General features: G+C 37.7%; 1 protein-coding gene across 4 annotated transcripts in view; it reads right to left on the reverse strand.

The window, feature by feature from the left end:
* Positions 1 to 22,610, reverse strand: part of ptpn13 (protein tyrosine phosphatase non-receptor type 13) — a 76,636-nt gene extending 54,026 nt beyond the window's left edge. For all 4 annotated transcript variants that reach the window (XM_087790621.1, XM_087790623.1, XM_087790622.1 and 1 more), the window contains exons 1-7: positions 22,144 to 22,610; positions 16,670 to 16,789; positions 13,105 to 13,271; positions 10,044 to 10,109; positions 7,516 to 7,701; positions 7,358 to 7,445; positions 1,837 to 2,460 (exon numbers count right to left, since the gene is read on the reverse strand). In XM_087790621.1, the coding sequence (XP_087646747.1) occupies positions 1,837 to 2,460; positions 7,358 to 7,445; positions 7,516 to 7,701; positions 10,044 to 10,109; positions 13,105 to 13,271; positions 16,670 to 16,784 (1,246 nt within the window). In that variant the 5' untranslated portion in view covers positions 16,785 to 16,789; positions 22,144 to 22,610. The remainder of the gene's footprint in view (positions 1 to 1,836; positions 2,461 to 7,357; positions 7,446 to 7,515; positions 7,702 to 10,043; positions 10,110 to 13,104; positions 13,272 to 16,669; positions 16,790 to 22,143) is intronic.
* Positions 22,611 to 22,770: the final 160 nt, after the last annotated feature.

The following is a 22,770-nucleotide window of genomic DNA, read 5'->3' on the forward strand; positions in this document are numbered from 1 at the left end:
GTCTCTGTATAAATGTTGACATCTATAATCTCTTTGTTATTTCATCTTAAACAATACATTTAAATCTCACCATATCAGCATGAATTTTTAAATGACTTGACAGGCAGTTTTTAAGTTTGTAACTTTGTTTTAAAGCCAAAATGAGTCCAAACATCAGCTTTAAAAGCCGCTGGACTCTGGTGTATTCTTTCTTTTTCCCTCATTGTCAACTAGTGGCCGGAGGTTTAATTACACCACACAAATGAATCAATGCTGTGCTTTGATTAAAATAAAAACATTGAACGATGGTCTTTTATACACACACTATTGAAATATAATTATAAATAATAACAACAACAACAACTATATATATATATATTATTTGATACAGTATCAGTAGAAAATATTGCGATATATTGTATCAATATTTTCTTAAACCCCTATTAGAGAATATCATTCTCAAGCCATTAATGATTGAATATATGACACAGTAGACAGTTCTAGACAGAGTAGACTCCTGGGCCAATATTTAAACAGATAAAAACATCGTGGACATGTGTGTCAAATGATCTATAGCTGCTGTATCTCCTTTAGATGTATTTACAAGCCTGTTTTACTATCTATCCAGTCCACACACTGGGACCACGAGACAAAGTTGTTTTTGAAAAGAAGAAGTGATGTGGCGACCAATTTAAAACTCATTGGATCCTTTCAATTATCAGTCCACACTATAAAACAACATTGCTTGTGTACCGTGTGTGTCTTTTCACACATGTACACAATGTACAGAATCCCAGCTCCGTTCAAATTTAGAGCGACGTCTTTGTTGCTATTTTCAACAAATAAAGTGAATTAAAACGACATATTAATGCAGACCTGGTGAAGACAAGTCCTGCTTCACACAAAATAAAACAAAGAAAAATTGTCAAGAAACTGGCGCTACATATCAGGGTACTGCGCCAATGTTATAATATATTGCAATATATTGTGGTACAATAGGAACAAGGATATATTGACTAAGTCGTAACTGATGTTTGGACATAATTTGGTTTTAAAACCAATCAAAGCAGCTTTGAAACAGCTGGTGTCGACTGTATCCTCTTGTCCTCAGACTGAAACTTTGGCTAAAGGATATATCCGTAGTAATGTCGAGTACTTGACTCTGGTGTTGTAGTATTTACAGACCACATGACTCTTGACTTGCTAAAACATTATAAAACTAAACAACAGAATAAAAAATAATGCCTAAAGTATTTATAGAAACGTAACTTTTCATTTCACTCTGGTGTTGTGATAGTGTAGAAACAAGTATATATGTGTATTATTGTCCAGTACTTGACTCTGGTGTTGTGATAGTGTAGAAACAAGTATATATGTGTATTATTGTCCAGTACTTGACTCTTGACGAAGTCGTAACTGCTTTCATTTGTTTTGAAACCAAAATATGTCCAAACATCAGCTTTAAAAGATGCTGGAGTCACTGTATCCTCTCGTCCTCAGACTGTTCCTTTGTCTAAAGGATATATTTATAGTGTTGAGTATTTGATTCTGGTGTTGTAGTATTTACAGACCACATGACTCTTGACGAAGTCATAACTGCTATCATTTTTTTTCAAACCAAAATATGTCCAAACATCAGCTTTAAAAGCTGCTGGAGTCACTGTATCCTCTCGTCCTCAGTCATCAACCAGAATAGCGTTTGGAAGTTTAGTTACAACACTAAAATGAACGTTGTGAATATTTGCATCTTAAATGAATGTTTTTTTTAATTATTTATGAAAACTAAACCATGAAAGAACTCAAAACCAAATACTTTCACTTTCATCTCTCATGAAAGGAAAAGAGGAGTAAACTCACCATCCACCGCTTGTCTGAGCACCTGAAGTTTCCTCTGTTTCTCTTTAATCCGGTCGTAGGCGTTGGCGAGGCCAGAGCCGACGGACTGGGCCGAGCCGTGATGAGGCTTCCTGCTCTTCAGTCCGCCGAACTCCGGGTACAAAGGCTGCGTCTCCCTGGACACCCTCAGCGGGTTCCGACCCACCGAGTGGGTGCTGAGGGCGGTGCTCCCCCTCCTGGCGTCCTCCAGAGCCCCGAAGCGCAGCGCCTCGGGGTCGATGCAGGCCAGGTCCACGGAGGACGCCCACGTCTTCCTGGCCTTGCTGGGCCCCCGGTCCACGGTGTGGAACGGGAGAGAGCGTCGGTCCAGTTCTACGGGCCGGCCCTTCTGCTGCGGGTGCAGCGGGTGCAGGTAGGGGTAGGAGTGCTGGTGCTGGAGGGACGGGGGGCTGGAATATAGGTCACCGGGGGAGTTCGGGTAATAGTCAGGCGAGGGATAGTGGGGCGGCATCCTGTCGTCTCCCTTCAACAGTTCCTGGATGGGAAGCGACCCCATGGATCGACTGAGTCCCCGGTTGAGGGCCGACTGCTGCTCTTGGGTCCTGGCCTTGTAGCGCTCCAGGACCCTGGAGGCGGCACTTCTCCCTGAGGGCGGAGAGAAGAGGATACATTTTAATCTTGAACATGGGTTTGATGGTTTTAATCACTTTAGTCAAGATATCATTGTCTGTCTTTAAGCAAATTAAATAAAACAATGAAAGCATTTTCTTTTTTTTTTTTAAAGAGAAAAAATGTACTTGATAATAAATAAACAAAAATTAATGTCAACTTTAAAAGCGTTTTTATGGAAGTATATCAGTGCCATCAAAATATTCAATGGTTGAATTTAACATTTCGATTCATTTTCGGGGAAAAATCAAATTCAATAGTTTCTTAATTGAAATGTGAAATTTGCCGTATTAGGTTTTAAATAATTGAATTGAGTTATTTGTATATTGATAGGTTTTGGTAGGACTATATTTTAAAAAAAAAATTAAACTGAATAAACAAAATAAAAAATAAAATTATGTATTTTACACAGTTTTTTTTTCCACAGAGTTTGATATTCTAATTTCAACAATATAAAAATGCTGGTATAATAGAGTCACCAGACATTACTAAACGAGTACCGAACTACTTTACCGAACTTTCGGTCAATCATGGCGACAAAAAAAATGTATTCATTTTTAAAAAATCGAATCATTTAGTCATTTAGAAATGCTTGAACCTAATTATTTAAAGAAAATAGTTATACTAAGCTTTTGACCAACGATGCAAGTGAAGAAAATACATTTTGCAGTAAAATTTATGAATCATGAAGGTCGTCTTATTTATTCGTTCGTTTGTCATGTGATTTAAAAAGCCAAGTGAAATTTGTTTCTTGGCAAATGCATGCGCCGTCTCAGTGCTTTTTTTTTCTACTTGATGAAAATAATGTAAAACAATTAATATAATTAACGTTATAGCCACTGAAATACTTTTTTATTTTTTGAAAAACTGAAAATACAAGGGGTGTGAAAGATCTGAAAGTAAGAACCAGAATTTTAAAGTTGATCCTGAAAGAAACTGGCAGCAGGTGATGAGTTTTAAGGATCGTAGAAATGTGAGTTCTTCTACTAGAGCGGCTCACAATCCTTGCTGCAGAGTTTTGTATGAACTGCAGGCGAGACAGATCCTTCTTGTTTAGACACCAAAACAAACTGTTACAATAGTCTAAACGAGAAGACACAAACTCATGGATAATAAACTCCAGATCATGTTGTGACAACATCTTTCCCAAGTTTTAGAGATTTTTCTCAGAAAAGTCCAAGAATACAACTCAAGGCATGGCACACGAAACAGAAACAATATTTGCTTGATTTACTGAAGCTGGAGCTCATCTCTGAGCTGGAGAAGTCGCTCTATTTTCCCCGAGTATCTGGACGAGCGACAGCGTGAACAGAAGCCACGAGCGGATGAAAGTAAAGCGGTGAGACAGTCTCGTAAAAAACCCAGCGTGAGGCACTTTTAATCCTCCGAGCACATGGTCGGCGCTCGGAAGAGAAACGACATCAAAAGGCAAAAGTCGAGTCCGAGAACACGAGGAAGATCTTTTCAAGTGTTATAACAGGTAATAACAGTGTTCTGTCAGACATGGCTGCGTCAGGATCTGGGGCCGTAGACTTTAAAAAGGAAGCAGCAGCTTAAGAAGCGAGTAATGACCTTTGCATGTACTTTCCCTGCGGATACTACACAGAGATACAAGCAGCAGCTCCACTGGTGACTTCCAAGTATTCCCCAGTAATCAATAACATGCTGAGCCTCCGCGATGGAGACGAGCGAGTGCGTCTGCTCGCCACGGTCTGGACGTTTGCCGGCGCTCGCCACCGAGTAACCACTGGGAAGATTTGCTCATATTTTCCTGAATTAAAATGGGATTTGAGAATTTCATTTGTTTCATTTCCACTTCCAGTTGTTTCCCACAAACGGATTAAGAGGGAGGAGTTAGTGAGTCTGGGCCACAAGCGGCCCCCTGACTGCATGTACTCGGCCCCTCATGATACATACATATATATATATATACACAAATATAAAGATAATCACCTATAAATGTTTCTGACAGCAAACAATTGTATTATTTCACTCATTGTAGATCTGACTGACTTTACCATTGGGATTCATCAAATATATATATTATATAATATATTAAGATAAATCTGAAAAACATTGAAAGGAAAATACTGTAATATCATCAATATTAAGTGTATATTATTATTTTATATTATTTTCTCCATATACACACACACACGCACCAAAATATATATATATACAGTATTAATATATAGAGCGTATATATATATATACACATACATAGATGTGTGTGTGTGTGTGTGTGTGTGTGTGTGTGTGTGTGTGTGTGTGTATGTATGTATGTATGTATATACTGTATACATACATACGTATGTATGTATATACTGTATACATACATACGTATGTATATATATATATATATATATATATATATATATATATACATACATACACGTATGTATATGTATTTCCATATACACACACACTCACAAATATATACAGTATAAATATATCTATATATATATATCTATATATATAAATATATATATAGATATATATAGATATACACAGTATATATATATACACACATATTTCCATTTCCAAAAATAAATCTAGATCCACTTTTTTTAGAAACACATTAAATCAACTTTGCCAAAAGCTTTGAAGAAAAGCAGACGCTATAAACCTGATCCATCTTTTTTTTCTGTCATTTCATGGCTAAGTTTGAAGAGCTGGTTGTGATTTATTACCAGTTTATTTTAGACTTTGCTTTTCTCTGCGAGGGTTCAGGTGAAATTGACTCAAATAAAACGTGGAGACACCATGTGCTGAGACCAAAGTTAGAGAAGACAAGTTGGACCAGGATTGTAGAAGAAAAAAAAAGAAGTATTGGAAAAAATCAATAAAGTTCTACTTTACCTTACCTTATTAATTGATTAATACTGTCTGGATTGTGTTTGATTTAAGAGAAAAAAAAATAGATTAAATCTGTGAGTCTTTACACGTCAAGACGCTCAGATCAAGATCAAGTTTATTCAGGACGTTTATGAAAGAAAAAAAGCTTTTAATCTAAAGAAAACCCCCCTTTTTTTGGGGTCCCCAACCGGTTTAATGTCGGCATTATATCCCTGAAGAGACCTTTAAATAAGAACTCTCAAAAATACACGTACAGAGAGTTTGTGTTTCAATTGTTTTCACCAGTTTACAGGTTTATCTTTCGAGTAAATTTGACTGAAACGAGCGACAAGAGTCACAGGTTAATGTTATGCTATTTTTTTCAATACAGACCACATTTCAGACAGTAATAATCAATAACAGAAATTAGATCAACTGTTTTAATGTCTCGCAGAACGTTAACCATAAAAATAATGCTTAAAATAAAACTTTTAAATAGGTTCGAAATAATTGTAAGTAGTATTCTTGCTACCAAACCACCAGTGAAAGTGATAAACTTTATGTAGCGAACCCAAAATAATGTTGAGTCAGAACTTTTTTGCACCACAGTCACGCTTAAAGTGAATTAACTTGTCTGTGGGTTTTATCAAGTTTTCAGCAGAGATTTGAAGCCATAGAGATAAATTACAAAACATTTAAAACAGCTTTTTCTCTTGTTTTTCATGTCAACAAGAAGGATCTGTCTCGCCTGCAGTTGACACACAATCTGAGCCGCTCTAGTAGAAGAACTCACATTTCTCTGATCCTTCAAACTCTTCACTGGCTTCCAGTTTCTTTCAGGATCAATTATACAATTCTGGTTCTTACTTTCAGATCTATTCATGGTCAGACCTTCCATCAGTGATCTGATCCAGCCGTACACCCCAGCTCGGGCTCTGAGGTCTGTGGATCAGAATCTACTGATGGTTCCTGAACTTCCAGACCAGAGGAGAGAAATCCTTCCTAAGCTTTGGAACCATCTCTGTGTTTGATGATCTACTGACTCCTTCAAGAAACATCTGTGTTTGATGATCTACTGACTCCTTCAAGAAACATCTGTGTTTGATGATCTACTGACTCCTTCAAGAAACATCTCTGTGTTTGATGATCTACTGACTCCTTCAAGAAACATCTCTGTGTTTGATGATCTACTGACTCCTTCAAGAAACATCTCTGTGTTTGATGATCTACTGACTCCTTCAAGAAACATCTGTGTTTGATGATCTACTGACTCCTTCAAGAAACATCTGTGTTTGATGATCTACTGACTCCTTCAAGAAACATCTGTGTTTGATGATCTACTGACTCCTTCAAGAAACATCTCTGTGTTTGATGATCTACTGACTCCTTCAAGAAACATCTGTGTTTGATGATCTACTGACTCCTTCAAGGAACATCTCTGTGTTTGATGATCTACTGACTCCTTCAAGAAACATCTGTGTTTGATGATCTACTGACTCCTTCAAGAAACATCTGTGTTTGATGATCTACTGACTCCTTCAAGAAACATCTGTGTTTGATGATCTACTGACTCCTTCAAGAAACATCTGTGTTTGATGATCTACTGACTCCTTCAAGAAACATCTGTGTTTGATGATCTACTGACTCCTTCAAGAAACATCTATGTTTGATGATCTACTGACTCCTTCAAGAAACATCTGTGTTTGATGATCTACTGACTCCTTCAAGAAACATCTGTGTTTGATGATCTACTGACTCCTTCAAGAAACATCTTAAGACACTTTTATTTGAGCTTTTCCTTGATTTTCTGAGACTCCTGTGTTTATCTCTGTGTTATCTTGACCTTTTAAGGATATATTTTATTGTTTTGATTGTTTAAGCGCTTTGTGACCCTGGTCTTGAAAAGTGCTCGACTATTATTACTTACTTATGAAATAGAGTTTAATTTTCTAATAAATCAGATCCGTGTCAGAGGTAACAAACATGACAGAACTGAAATCCTCATCTTTAACGAAGTCAGTAGCTTGTGCTCCCTCACCTGAAGGAAGACCTTTACCCCTCAGTCTCTCCCGGATCTCCTTGCTCCGCTCCGGAAGCGACTCTCTGTCGGTCAACAGTCCGTCCAGCTGCGAAGACATGAAGCTCTTGAAGCGACGCGAAGACAAAAAAAAAAACATCATCTTGGCAGCGGTTTACCTGCGACAGGCTGCCCAGCACCAGGCGCACCAGCTTCCTGATGTAGGAGAAGGGAGGGTCGCCGCTGGAGTTCCTGATGTGTTTGCTGCAGATGTCCAGCACCGTTCGCAGAGAGATACGACTCAGAGTCACGTCGTCACACATGTTCAGCAGCAGACTGTTGATGTGTTCGCCGAGCTTCATGGGCTACGAGAGGAGAGAGTTCAGGGGAAGAAGAAACCATCAGTGGTCATGAAGTTTTCTACTTCCTGAAGGGACATGGAGGGGAAATGAAGTTCATGGGAAAGATATGAAGAAGTTAATAAGAGATGAAGACGTTGAAAATATATGAAGAAGTTGAAAAAAACAACTGAAGAAGTTAAAACATTTTTTTTTTCAACTCTTAGAAATATTGTTTTCAACTTCTAGAAATATTTTAACTTCTAGAAGTTTTTATTTTCAACTTATAGAAATATTCTTTCAACTTTTAGAAATATTCTTTCAACTTTTAGAAATATTTTTTCAACTTCTAGAAATATTTGCAACTTCTAGAAAATATTATTTTCAATTTCTATAAATTAAATTAGAGATTGTTTTTTCATTACTTTTGAGGTCATTTTAACTTCTAGAAATATTTTTTTCAACCTCAAGAAATATTTTTTCAACTTCTAGAAATATTTTTTTCAACTTCTCGAAACATTTTTAATTTCTAGAAAAAATAAATTTTATTTCTAGAAATAGTTTCAACTTCTATAAATATTTTCATCAATTTCTAGAAATATTTTCAACTTCTAGAAATATTTTTTTTCAACTTCTAGAAATATTTTTTTTCAATTTCTAGAAATATTTTCAATTTCTAGAAATATTTTCAATTTCTAGAAATATTTTTTTCAATTTCTAGAAATATTTTTAACTTCTAGAAATATATTTTTTCAATTTCTAGAAATATTTTTTTTCAATTTCTAGAAATATTTTTTTCAATTTCTAGAAATATTTTTAACTTCTAGAAATATATTTTTTCAATTTCTAGAAATATTTTCAACTTCTAGAAATATTTTTAACTTGTAGAAATATTTGTAACTTCTATAAATCCCATTTCTTCTTTCATGTTCTCTACAGAATCCGTTCATTTCCAAAAATCTGAATAAACCTGTTTTGGTCGTTTCTCCATCCAGACGCAAACTGACGATTTATTCATTTAGTTTTGAAAATCTTTCCCATGACATCATGAACTTCTTTGCGTCAGTGAAACATTCTCGGGTCAACAGTTCGTGTCATTCGTCACCGTCTGCACACGACACTAACAATGACGCTTCGCTACAATGTTGAGCAGATGTTGTGAGAAACAAATACTGAGAGATTTGACAGTATTTTTAGAAGTTTACGACAAGACAAGAGATTCCACTGAACTTTACAACAGATGTTTTTACAGGAAGTAGAGATTCAAGCAACAGAGCATGAACAGATGTTAGTGAAGTATTATCCCTTGTGTTGTATTAGGGTCAAGGTGACCCAGAGGCCTGTAAAAAAAATGTGTTTGTGGTATCCCCTGTGTTGTCTTAGGGTCAAGGTGACCGGAAGGTCTGAAAACAAATGTGTTTGTGGTATTCATTGTGTTGTCTCTGGGTCAAGGTGACCTGAAGGCCTGACAACAAATGTGTTTGTAGTATCCCTTGTGTTGTCTCTGGGTCAAGGTGACCCGAAGGCCTGTGAACAAATGTGTTTGTGGTATCCCCTGTGTTGTCTTAGGGTCAAGGTGACCCGAAGGCCTGAAAACAAATGTGTTTGTGGTATTCATTGTGTTGTCTCTGGGTCAAGGTCACCTGAAGGCCTGACAACAAATGTGTTTGTAGTATCCCTTGTGTTGTCTCTGGGTCAAGGTGACCCGAAGGCCCGAAAACAAATGTGTTTGACATATCCCTTGTGTTGTCTCTGGGTCAAGGTGACCCGAAGGCCTGAAAACAAATGTGTTTGTGGTATTCCTTGTGTTGTCTCTGGGTCAAGGTGACCTGAAGGCCTGAAAACAAATGTTTTTGTAGTATCCCTTGTGTTGTCTCTGGGTCAAATTGACCTGAAGGCCTGAAAACAAATGTGTTTGAGGTATCCCTTGTGTTGTCTCTGGGGCGTGATGGCTTCCATAAACACATATGCAGTGATCGTTCACCTTGACCCAGAGACCACACAAGGGTTTAGCACAAACTTTAAAAAAGAAGTGAAAAATGTTAAATTGTTGAATCTTTAATAAAGTGTAACATTTTGTATTCACTGTTTCCATAAAAGTAGTTTTTTTTCATACCCTATAAAACTGAATATATATATATATATTGGATACATCAAGTCTTGAATAACTGGATGGTATTTTCTTAGCAAAACAGGATTTTAATCTGTCAGAATAAAACTGTGGTTCATAGAAACCATGTTTTCAGAAACGACTAATCTTGGAAAATCCAAATCAAATGACTGGAGAAATGTTTCTGTCAGACCGAGTCAGGCTGAGACGTTAATCTCGTGGCCGGTGATGGCGTCGCACTCCATCGACCGTCACTCACCTGACTCTGTGGGATCTCGTAGTCGGCCCCCCAGAACAGGGTCATCCCCAACGAGTACATGTGCATCTGCAACAACAAGAAAAAGAGAAAGAATGTTTGAAAAATATACGCTTCAGGATGAAAACCACACTTTTCTCATCTCGTTCTTCTTCACGAGAGAGTGAAGAACATCTTCTCCGTGACCCTTGAACTCTGGACAGAAACCACTTCCTCTCACTGTTGGGCTCGGCAGACAAAAGAATAATTCAGACGCTGCCAAAGAATGCGGCCTTCGAGGTCCGTCAGAGACGCCGCTTTGGCCGAAGATTCAAAGACAAACACTTGGGAGAAAATGTGGAAAAATGAAAGACTTTGAAAGTGAAAACAACAGGCGCGTGTTAATGAAAGTTAAAAAAAAAAAAGGGGGAAAAAGGGCTGCAATGGCCGCTGACGTATTTTCCCTCTGCGTGTGTCGGACATAATGAAAAAAACAGAGTATTTTTCAAAACCCCGAAATAACTCAGCTGAGGAGACGCGAGCGGCGTTCGGAAAACTGAGTCAGCACAAAAGTGTTCTGAGGTCTGACGGGAGCTGCCAGCGAAGGGAATCCAGTCATGCGAGATTTTTTCGTTTCGACAGAAGGAAACGGTTGAATAACAGAGTCGTGAGTTTATGTAGCAGAGGTTGACGTTCCAGTTTGAGTGACAGCGTTTTTTAATCGTCCGATGCTGAACGACTGATGCATCGTCACCTGAGAGCAGATGAATGACAAGCAAACGTGTGTCTTTAGACTTTGAACACTGATGGTTTTTTAAATGTATAAACATTGTTTAACATTTTCTAAACTTTGTTTTTTTTTTTACACTGAAACTATTTTTCCATTGAAGGAAATAATTACAGTGCTTCAAATTTGATGTTTTTTTTAAAGTCTGCTAGTTTTTTTTCACCCAATAACTGACACTAAATTCAATTACATTTAATCTATTATATGGGATTTATTAACATTGAATTTTTTTTCTATGTTGAATTTATTTTGACACAATTTTATGCGACAAAAAAAGGCGGAAAAAACAAGGATATTGGATTTTACATTGATTTTTATTTCACGTTAGTTTACACTGAATATGATTATGCAAAATTGACGTAAATCTTTATTGATTAAACAAAAAATGTCTTACACTAGATTCATTTATTCTATTTATTTTTTTAACTGAATTTTTATTCTTTTTACGTTGAATTTATATTCTTTTTACACAGATTTTTTCTTTTTTTTTTTAATTGTATCATTTACATTGAAATTATTAACTTGTGTTGTCTCAGGGTCAAGGACCCTGAGACAACACAAGGGATGCTACAAACACATTTTTTTTCGGGCCTTAGGGTCACCTTGACCCAGAGACAACACAAAGGTTACTACAAACACATTTGTTTTCGGGTCTTAGGGTCACCTTGACCCAGAGACAACACAAGGGCTACCAAAAACACATTTGTTTTCTGGCTTTCGGGTCACCTTGACCCAGAGACAAAACAAGGGTTTAACTGAATGTATTTAAATAGTAAATTGTTTTTACTATGTTGATATCTTTAAACCTTTAAATCTTTCACTAAATGTATTACTGCATTGAAAAAAAATCTTAAAATTTGATGTTTTTTTCAGTGATCAAAAATCCAAAAGTCCAACATTTACTATCAAAGACGTGGTTTGTAAAGTCAGGATCAGCTACGACCTGCAGATGTAGGATGTTTGACAAAACTGGGGAGTAATAATGTCATTGAAAGTTGAATTGGTTACACATGTGACCCCCTCACACCCCTCCACTGCCCCCCCTCACACCCCCCACACCCCTCCACTGCCCCCCCACTAAATGATTGCTCCAGTGATACGCAGCGTAAAAAATTCTCATTTTCAACCAAAGTCTGCAGCGACCGGCTCCAGTCTCGCCGCAGAGCGTGTCGTGATAATCTGTCATTAGATTGAATAAATATTGTAGTTCACCTTCCACCAGCAACTAGAACTAGTGTTTTTTCCACACAATACTTGCTCTACGTGTTCTATCTCTGCGTGAGAGGCAGTTCATGCATCCATCAGGTCTGTGTTTGGATATTTTGGAGTCACATAAATTTAATTTAATCTAATAATCTGAATTGTTTTTTGCAGGAAAATAGTTTTAAGGGCGATCAGACACTTTCTTACATTGTGAAAATAAGTTTTTAAAGGGGTTTTGGTTCTTGATTTGGGTCTTTGGTAAATGGAACTTTTTCACACGGTCAATATAATACATGTATTCAAATGTATATTAGTAAAATACACACATTTGCAACCGTTAAGGCATGTATTTGTGTTTGTTAAGAAACATTTTTTGAGGTGTGTTTTCTCACTTCTAAGTTGTATTGCATGGAAATGGATCTTCTTTTATCACCAGAATACAAAAATAAAATGCAGCAGAAAAACAACTGTTCATTCTTTCTGTGAATAAATAACATTTTATTTCCTTAACTTTCACTATTTGACTTAAACATTGGAGTTTCAAAGAAGAAACGACATTGATCTATAAAACCCTTAAAGACAAAATAATAAATGTTCTACAGTTTTTAATTTGATACAAAAGATTCCACAGTTATTCTCATTAAAAACATTTAAACTAACTTCATTTTGCAAGCATTTTTGTTTTAAATCGAGATTTGAATTGACATATAATTGAATTTTTCGATGTAAAATCACATATGACAACCAGACAGTAGCAACAGAGTACCGAGCTACTGAAGTTTTCAGTCATCACTATTATACCAACAATTTTCAATTCATGAATTTATACCCTTTATTTTTCAATGATGGCTAGAAAAAGTCATTCATTTTGAAAATGTTCTTTTTTTTTTATTACATTTTTTACGGAATCAAACCTTTCAAAATAAAAGTTATTGAATATTTCAATTCAATAAAAACAAATTCAACCTTTCAATACAGAAAAATTAGAAAAATCTAATCCAACCACGTGAAACGATGATCTGAACGTCCCAAAATATCCAAGTTAAAACTGTAATAAATGATTAATAATGCCGTTAATACATTCACAGTCCGTACCTTCTCGATGTCCGCCACCGACGACAGGTTCAGACCCTCCAGGACTTCGGGGGCAGTGAAGGCCCTGAGGTCCTGCTGCGTCACGTACTCGTCCGTGAAGGAGATGTTCCCCGAGGGCATGAGCAGGATGGACCAGGGCGAGATGATGAAGCCCATCGAGGCCGGGTCTGAAAAAAAATGTAAAATTAAAATTAAAGATGAGACGAGATCTGGACGGAAAAAAACCATCAGACGCGTCCACTCGTCTCAACAATAAAAACTGCAGCCGACGGGTTTTTTTTTGGTGTTTATGGAAATCGGAGATGATGGAAGTAAACAAAAACACATGTTGCTTTTCTTCGCCTGTGAGGGACCGACTGTTGGGGCGCAGAGACAGAAAGGAATGACTCGCACGGTGTAATTCGCTTTTTTTTCCTACAAAGCCGCAGCCCGTGCTCTGGTTGAGGGATGTTTTAAAAATATACAAAAGGAATGTTGGAGCAGCGACGCTAAAGATTCTTCTCGACGGAGCAGCAGCGACGAGACGCTTCCAGTCCAAGGATCGAAACATCGTCTCTAAAGCGTGAGACGTAAATACGAGTTTCCTGTTTAACGTGTCCGTGACCTTAACGCGTCACTTATCAGCAACTATTCGCTAGATCGCGATGGAAACGAGGGTTTATTCAATCCTTCTAGAGATACATGACCTTTGATCTCAAGGTCCTGAAAATCAAGGACATACACCATTAAAAAGTATTCTGCGTTATGAAATGTTTGGGAGGGGGTGGGGGGGTCCGTAATTGCGCAATTCTGCACTTACACTTAATATTTTGAGTGGATAAGTGCGTCCATATTGAGCAGTGAGCGAAAATCTAGTGCGCAATGCACACTCCATTGGTGCACATAAACAGCCAGAAAATTGAGTGTGGATCGATGCACACTTTACACCCTCAACGTCCGCCATCTTAGTGACGAAACAACACAACAACAATAGTAACACGATGACACACAACTTAATAACCTCAGTTTTACACTTGACAACAGGGGTAAAGCAGATGGTTCCCCCGAGACGAATTAAGAAGAAAATACCAGAATTAAGAAAATTAAACGTTTCGTGGTTGGAATTTTAAGTGAAGTTGAAAAGTGTGAAAAAGATATAGGGTGTGTAACCAAATCGCACACTTCCACACTTTATAGAAGTATTATTATTATTATTATATTAGATTCTTATTATTCATCAAATATTTTGAGTGCACAAGTGCGTCCACATTGAGCAGTGTGCGAAAATCTAGTGCGCAATGCACCCTCAATTGGTGCACTTAAATAGCCAGAAAATTGAGTGTGGATCGATGGACACTTTCCACCCTCAACGACCGCCATCTTAGTGACGTAGATGAAGCTAAACTGAAGCTACGTCACTGACGACGCGTTTTCGGAGCAGATACCGAAGTTAATGTCTAAAGAAAAGACTCATTTTACCACAAAACAACACAACAACAGCAATAACACAATGAAACACAACTTAATAAGTTGTTTGAATTGGTGAAAAGTGTTGTCAAGTGTCAGTGATAGTGTTTCAACGACTTGTGATCAGTGTTAAAAGTAGTAGAAGAAGAAACTGTCGAGTCATTTTCTCCAAGTGTTCAAAGTATGATTTGAGACAAAACTACACTGTCAAAATTTGAAGTCCAACAGTGTACTGTAAAGCAGTGCACTTAGATAAGTGCACATTTTAAGACACAGAACAGGAAAAAAGATGCATTAGAACAAGGATGTCAAACTAAATCAGACAAGCGACCAGAATTACTATCATTGTATTTAACAAATTGTTCTGTGACAAGAAGTACGAGTTTGATTAGATTATAAATTCCGTTCCTTCAATGTCAGTTTGAAGTCTGTGTATAATCGTTGATGTACATAATCTCCATGACGCCGACCTTTCTGAAGGTCACGTTATCAACTTGTTGTCTGCGACTTTGTGCGTCTCTTGTGTGCGTCTCTCAAAAATGATCTGCAATTTATTTTTGAAGTTGTTATAATGCTGGTTGAAATAAAAAGCAATTACGACAGCCTGGTGTTAAGAGGTCTTCGAAAATATTGATTTGGCAATATACTGTGATATTCTTTTCTACGATACTGTATTGATATTCAATACTACATCATTTTTTTCACTTTATTATTCTTTCTTTCTATGTTGTCATCATTCTTTTGTGGTTTATAGTTCAATAAAGTGCGTGTAAAATAGAAGAAAAAAATACAGCAGTCATGAAGTCCTCAGAAGCTAAAACAACATTGAATTCCTGCCATGACTGAGGACGAGAGGATACAGTGACTCCAGCAGCTTTTAAAGCTGATGTTTGGACATATTTCGGTTTGAAAACAAATGAAAGCAGTTACGACTTCATCAGGAGTCATGTGGTCTGTAAATACTACAATACCAGAGTCAAGTACTGTTACTACACTATCACAACACCAGAGTGAAATGAAAAGTTACATTTCTATAAATACTTTAGGCATTATTTTTTATTCTGATGTTTAGTTTTAAAACGTTTTAGCAAATTACACATATACATATACACACACACACATATATACATATACACACACACACATATATACATATACACACACACACACACATATACATATACATACACATATATACATATACACACACATATACATACACATATATACATATACACACACACACACACACACATACATACACATACACATATATACATATACACACACACACACATATACATACACATATATACATATACACACACACACATATACATACACATATATACATATACACACACACACATATACATATATACACACACACACACATACATATACATATATACACACACACACACACACACACATACATATATATATATATATATATATATATATACACATATACATATATATTCACATCTAAACTATACATCATTTTCTATCAAAGAGAGGTTATAATGATACAACAACTGGCAACTCAATCTATCATTCATGAAAAGGAAGATATGGATTCAACCTCATTGAGGCCATGAAATCGTTATCAAGAAACACATTTTCACATCATCTCGTCATAGATGCGGTGACAGATTAGAAACCTTGGCACAGTTTAGGGATTCGAACGATGAGGAAATCGTTGGACGGCTCGCTTCAGCTCAAGGCATCTGGATAAGAGCGAGATCTGAGAGATACTTTCTCAAAGCATCCATTTAGCTTTTGTTTTCATAAGCCGTGATTGTGTTTGTGTCAACAAAGCATTTCTTAGAACAAACCCACAATTCTGCAGATCTGAACCGGCAACAACTAGCGTCCAGTTCCTGCCTCACATATTTACCAGCAACATTTTTAAAAGCTTTCTTGAGAAACGTAGAAATCAAAAACGAAAGCGAGAATCATGTGATTGTATCTCTTCGTTTGTCATCGATGGTCGACTTTAATGGGAATAAACGGCTCAAAACTGCGTAGAACGCAACATGCTAACACGCTACATCAACAAGTATTAACAACAAACAGGTACTTTATTCCTTTCTTGTGGAATCTGATGTTTTCCTACCTTTATGGAACAGTTCTTGGAGGCTCTCTGCACTCTGACTGAGGACTGCCCAGACCTCCTCCTCCTGGAGCGGCCCCCCGCGGACCTCCAGAGCTTCTGCCAGGGACACATGCATCTTACCTGTAAAAAATAATACAAATAAATTGGTGTTTTTTTATTAGCGTTACCATTTTTTTCCCCCAATTAATTTGAGTTAAACCTTTTTATTAATACTACTAAGACTTGGAGTTTATCTGGGAGTACCAAGTCCAGGATCGTGGAAAAGATTGAACGTTAAATATGTTGGGTATCGATTAAAAAATGTTCGATACCGGTACTAATACTTGGACAGGGGTTCCTAAATTATACTTTTTACAATACCATTTTTAAGATAGATTCTAACAAAAAGAAAATGACATTACACATTGACTCATTGTCTTAAAGACAAGAATAATAATTTCAAATGCTAAAAACACTTTCTGACAAGTAGAAATAATAATAATAATAATAATACATAAGTTTTATATAGCGCTTTTCTGGGTACCCAAAGACGCTTTACAAAGACACAGAACAAGAAAGATACAGAGGGACGATACAGTACATACAATACAGACATGTATACAGACAGATACGCAAAAAGAACAATACAAAGAGTAGATAAGAGGGGGGGGAGGAGAGAGTGGTTTTTCAGGTGATTTGTCAGGTGTTGTAAGTGATGTTGAAAAGATCGGTTTTTAGGTGATTTTTGAAGGACGGCAGTGAGTCAGCATAGTAAACGAATCTGATGTTCCCCGTCGTTTTTCTTCAGAAAAACAAATCACAGAAAGATCAAAAGACAAAGCATGTTTCGATAATACCGTAGCGGTCGGTGCCAAAAGGAGGCAAAGGGCTGGTTCGATACCAAGCCTTATTTAACGTACACTAGCCTCAGGGCTTGTGGTTCACTTATGTGGCCTAAAAAGTCACGGGTTCTATTCCGGTTCAGGATAAGATTGGTGTCTATGTGGCCCTGAGCAAGACACTCCTGCCTGATCGTGAGTTGCCGGGCTGCGTCGCAGCCTACTCCCATCAGCGTGTGAAAGACAACAATGTGTTGTAAGTCGCTTCGGATAAAAGCGTCGTCTTAAATACATTTTAACGTAACACGACAAAACACGTCTATGAGCTCCACCCGGAACAAACGAATCGGACGATGGCCGTTAAAAAAAACTAATGACCTCCTTTTGAAACACCGAAAACCAAACCTTTCGCTCAAACCAGATCCACAACACAAAAACTTGCAGAACGCAAAAAGTAACTTCCGACAAACAGGTCGGACGAGATGAGTCACGACAATTTCACAATAGAAAAAAAAGCCGGAGACACTAAGTTACAATTCTGAGTCAAGACTTTTGCAACTCTGCAAACAAGTACACATGAAGATGCATCAGAGGTAGTTTAACACAAAATAAACAGCTGATTTGAACCTAAGAAGAAAGAATAATCAGACACGTCAGTGAAATGTTATCAAGCCTAACATCCCACGACAGCTTCTTCTTATTTTGTCTCGTAATGAATCTGAAAAAGCGTCTGTTAGTGATTTCCTTCGCCGGTTCTTTTGATGTAGACCTCAAAGACTAATCCAGCCCATAAACACAGGAGTCTTCATTTCACACTTTTTAGTTGCACTTCGGATCAAAACAATAGGCCGTCAAGATGATATTTTTAAAAAAGTGGTGGCGTGTTAACACATTTAGCAATGAGTGACTCTTTAATTTAGCTTAACTTTCCAAGTGAGCAACCAAGCGGTAGCTTTAGTACCAGGATACCAGACGCTAGTGGGAAATTAACCAACACACTAGGTTATAGAGAAACTATTTTATTACTTAGCGACGAATAAATCATGACTTTATTTTTGGGACCTGGATTGTGAAGTATTGTTCATCTCTTTTCCCAACATTCATCCGGAAATATTGGTGTTTGGTTCGACCACATCCTGGACATCCTTCTGAAAATTTGGCCCTGAGGAAACTTTAGTTGACATTATTAATTTAAAATGTCTATCAGTTTGCGCAACAATTGGAAAAACAAGGTTTTGACTTTTACAAGTCAGTTTGTTTAAGGGACATTGTAGCAAATAGCATCTCTTAAACCCATAGTGGTGGTTAAAAAAAAAGGTCCAAGTCACTGGCAAAGCCGTGACCTGAGACACTACATTCAGTTTAATCGTTTACTCAAAATCTTTAGCCAGCCCGGAACAGTGAAAAGCTGCAAGTCATTATGAAGGGAAGTTACCCGTAACATTACGGTAAACTAAAGAAAACTGACACCTGTGTAACAACAAGATAGATAATAATAACCATAATAGGGATTTAAACCTATTGTGGAAAAAAAAACATGGAGATAATGTATCAATTTATTTCCCCAATTTTTTGGGGGGGCTTTCAGATCATGCATTATTTTTTAAACATTGTTCTTTTCAGGTTTATATTTTAATAAAGTGTATAAAAAAACATGTTTTTTTGCAATTTATCAAAGCATTTGTTCATTGAAGCATTGCATTTAAACTTCTGTCCTCTATGTGGCAGCAGTCATTACATCCTTCGCATCTAAAGGAAGAACACAATCCACCAAGATCCTGGTGATGACTGAGGACGAGAGGATACAGTGAGTCCAGCAGCTTTCAAAGCTGATGTTTGGACATATTTTGGTTTGAAAACAAATCAAAGCAGTTACAACTTCGTCAAGAGTCATGTGGTCTGTAAATACTACAACACCAGAGTCAAGTACTGGACAATACTAAAAAAATATATCCTGGTTCCTACACTATCATAATACATCTCAATACATCATGTTCTTTCTTTTTAGCTTTGAAATCCCTTTTTATTGTGCTAATTTTATAGGTAATATTATCTATATAAATTGAGTTTAAAATGATGGCAGCAGTCATTACATCATTTGTTGCCAAAGGAAATCCTGCGAAATCCCGGGGGGTGACTGAGGACAAGAGGATACATTGGACTCCAGCAGCTTTTAAAGCTGATGTTTGGACATATTTTGGTTTCAAAACAAACAAAAGCAGTTACGAGTTCTTCAAGAGTCATGTGGTCTGTAAATACTACAACACCAGAGTCAAGTACTAGACAATACTACACATATGTACTTGTTACTAAAGTATCACAACACCAGAGTCAAGTACTCGACAATACTACACATATATCCTATAGCCAAAGGAAAAATCTGAGGACGAGAGGATACAGTGATTCCAGCAGCTTTTAAAGCTGATGTTTGGACATGTTTTGGTTTGAAAACAAATGAAAGCAGTTACGACTTCGTCAAGAGTCATGTGGTCTGTAAATACTACAACACCAGAGTCAAGTACTGGACAATACTACACATATATACTTGTTACTACACTATCACAACGCCAGAGTCAAGTACTCGACAAAACTACACATATATCCTTGTTACTACAGTATTTTAAGATATTGCTGTATTGTGACCGGCATTGTATCACCAGATTCTTGCCAATATATATAAATAAGGTCAAATAAAAAAAACATGTAAAGTACTTTTCTTCTGTTTCATCAGTATTCCAGCTAAAGAAAGGGTCTTACGATCCAAATGAATGCATATTTCTGTGTTTTCCACTGTGAGAAAAAGTTTAAACCCGTCTCTAATCGGGTGAACTTGGCATAAAACGGGTCAGCAGCCTCATTAGCGTCGGGCTTTATTTCAGGGAGCAAACATGTGAAATAACCCCCGGGTTCTACGGATCCTCCTGGTCCGGGGAGTTAATGAGTAAGCATGTCGGAAGGGCCGACGCGTTTATGCAGGAATGCAGGTTAAGGATTTTTTTTTTTTGGTCAATGGGAGGCGTGAAGTCTGAGGGGAAGAGGGTTCTCTAACCCATCTCGTTCATTACCCATGAGAATGGGGCGAGCGGGCGCTGTGAAGACCCGATTGTTTCGTGGCCCTTGTTATTTCAGCAGAGACCTACAGTGGAATGTTTTTATCCACGCCGAGACTGCTGTGCAGGCCAGACCGTCTCCCATTGGACCGCGGCGCTGCTCATTATTAAAGGGGTGTGTGTGTGTGTGTGAGGGGGTGCTTTTCGGAGGCAGTGGCCCAAAATAGCGAGACAGTCTTCCCCACTTCAATGCCTTGGTTTTTAAGTCCTTCCCAGGTATTCCCATTAGTCGCCACACAACAGAAAGTTAGACCCAAACAAGACCTAGCGCGTCTACTTTTCGCCTGATTTAGAGACTTTTTTTTCTTTTCAAAGTCCAGAGGAATGTAAAGAAAATAATCCTGGAAACGTGATAGTACTTTTTTTTTTACCCTGCACTTAGGTGAAGCCTTTTTTTCTTTCCTCCCACCTTCTTTCCTGTCTGACACAACAACCCACAGATGGAGGTGAAAAGAATTCCAACGAAACAGACCCACTTTTTTTTTTAAACAATCCTAGTGTTAAAAAACATGGATCCAGATTTTTCCCCCCCTGTGTCCATATGGTAAAAAAAAAAAACATCAGGCTTCCAGCTGGGAAACACATTTGGAACAGAAGCCCATGAGAAGAGATACTCTGCACAAACTCGCAGATGAAAATCTTCCTAAAAAGTCGGCCGTGCCAGGAAAAAATGGAAAAAAACAAACTCTCGGTGAACTCCTCTTTTTCCCAGAAACATCTCCCGGCCTGTGAGTACAAGCTTCAAATTCAAAACACAAGCAGAGCCTTTTTTCGGAACCAGAAACGACAACAACACAATTAAAAAAAAAGAAGACACACAATCATTGCCTGATTTGTTTGTTTGTTTTCGTTGGTCTTGTTGACGTGACACAACAATTAGATCTGCTGTAATGAAAGCAGTGACAGCCCTTGAAATTAAGTGTTAAATTAACTCCTTTTTAAATCCCTGAGCAAACTAGCTTTTCCACATTTCTAACGACAAACTAATGATGGTTTACATCTTCACAAGGTCGCCATGGAGTCATAAGGGATTCGTTTTATCAAATCCTCCTTCGGTCACTTGAACTACGACCCCATTACGACAACAACATAATTGAAAACATCCCTTTTTTTATTTATTGCTTATCTTTTGTCTGTCATCTTTTATTCCATTCTCATCTCATTGTTGTGTTGACAACCACTGGCAATAAAAAAGTTTCTAATTCTTGTCACTGAAGTCTCGCCATGACAGCTATTCGACCATCCCGTGACCTTTGACTTTTGGGCAACTTTAACTACTTTTAATGGTAATGAAGGGGGAGGGGGAACTAGCTTCCCCTCCCTCCATAAAAAATGACATTATAGGGCCTTAAATAGACGTGAGGGGCCCCTGAAGGAAATGGATGTTACAGCTGTTGTTCATCATGTTTGTTTAAAACCAGAAACTATTGTTTTTTTCTTTCTTTTTAAAAGAAACCACAGATGAGATTCTTCCACTGTTGCTGGACTGTTTATTAGCATCACGGCTAACGCTGCTAAGAAAAGTAGAAGAAACAATAGAACCTACTTTTTCTTTTTGTTTAAAAAGCTGGTTGAGTTGGTTTCACTTGAAGGAAGGTTGCTGGTTCCTCGCTGGAGCTACGAGCAGGAACACACACCGGACGCCATCCCATCCACGAAGCGACATCTCGGGTGGAAACAGCAACAGGTTCCCAGCGGGCGGTCCACACACACACACACACACACACACAACAAAAATAATAAAAAAAAAGATCCACAACAAGAAGAGTTATTCCGCGACACGCTGCAGACAAATCTTTGCTTGGCAAACAGAGCAGAATGAGTGTTTGTTGGGCCGCGGCTTCACTCACTTCCAGCCCAAGTTACCATGACTGAGGAGCGGCGTAAACCCCGCCCTTAGCCCGGCTAGCGTGGGCTGGAGGGGCGGAGCCAGACACTGAGGCGAGGACGCTCATTGGCTGACGGCGAGGGGACTGTCATCGAGCGTTACCATGGAGACGCACAACCGCTTGTAAAATGCTAACAGAAAAAAGGAAAAGAAGAGGAATGTATTGAGAAAATAAAGAACGAGGTTTCTATTTGTATTATTTGTATGACTACTAATACAAAAAGACATTTATTTTACCTTATAACAGGAAAAACTCATTTGTATTTGTATTATTTGTATGACTAT

Source organism: Callionymus lyra, chromosome 5 (genome assembly GCF_982586985.1).
Source record: "Callionymus lyra chromosome 5, fCalLyr1.hap1.1, whole genome shotgun sequence".
Taxonomy (NCBI): Eukaryota; Metazoa; Chordata; class Actinopteri; order Syngnathiformes; family Callionymidae; genus Callionymus; species Callionymus lyra.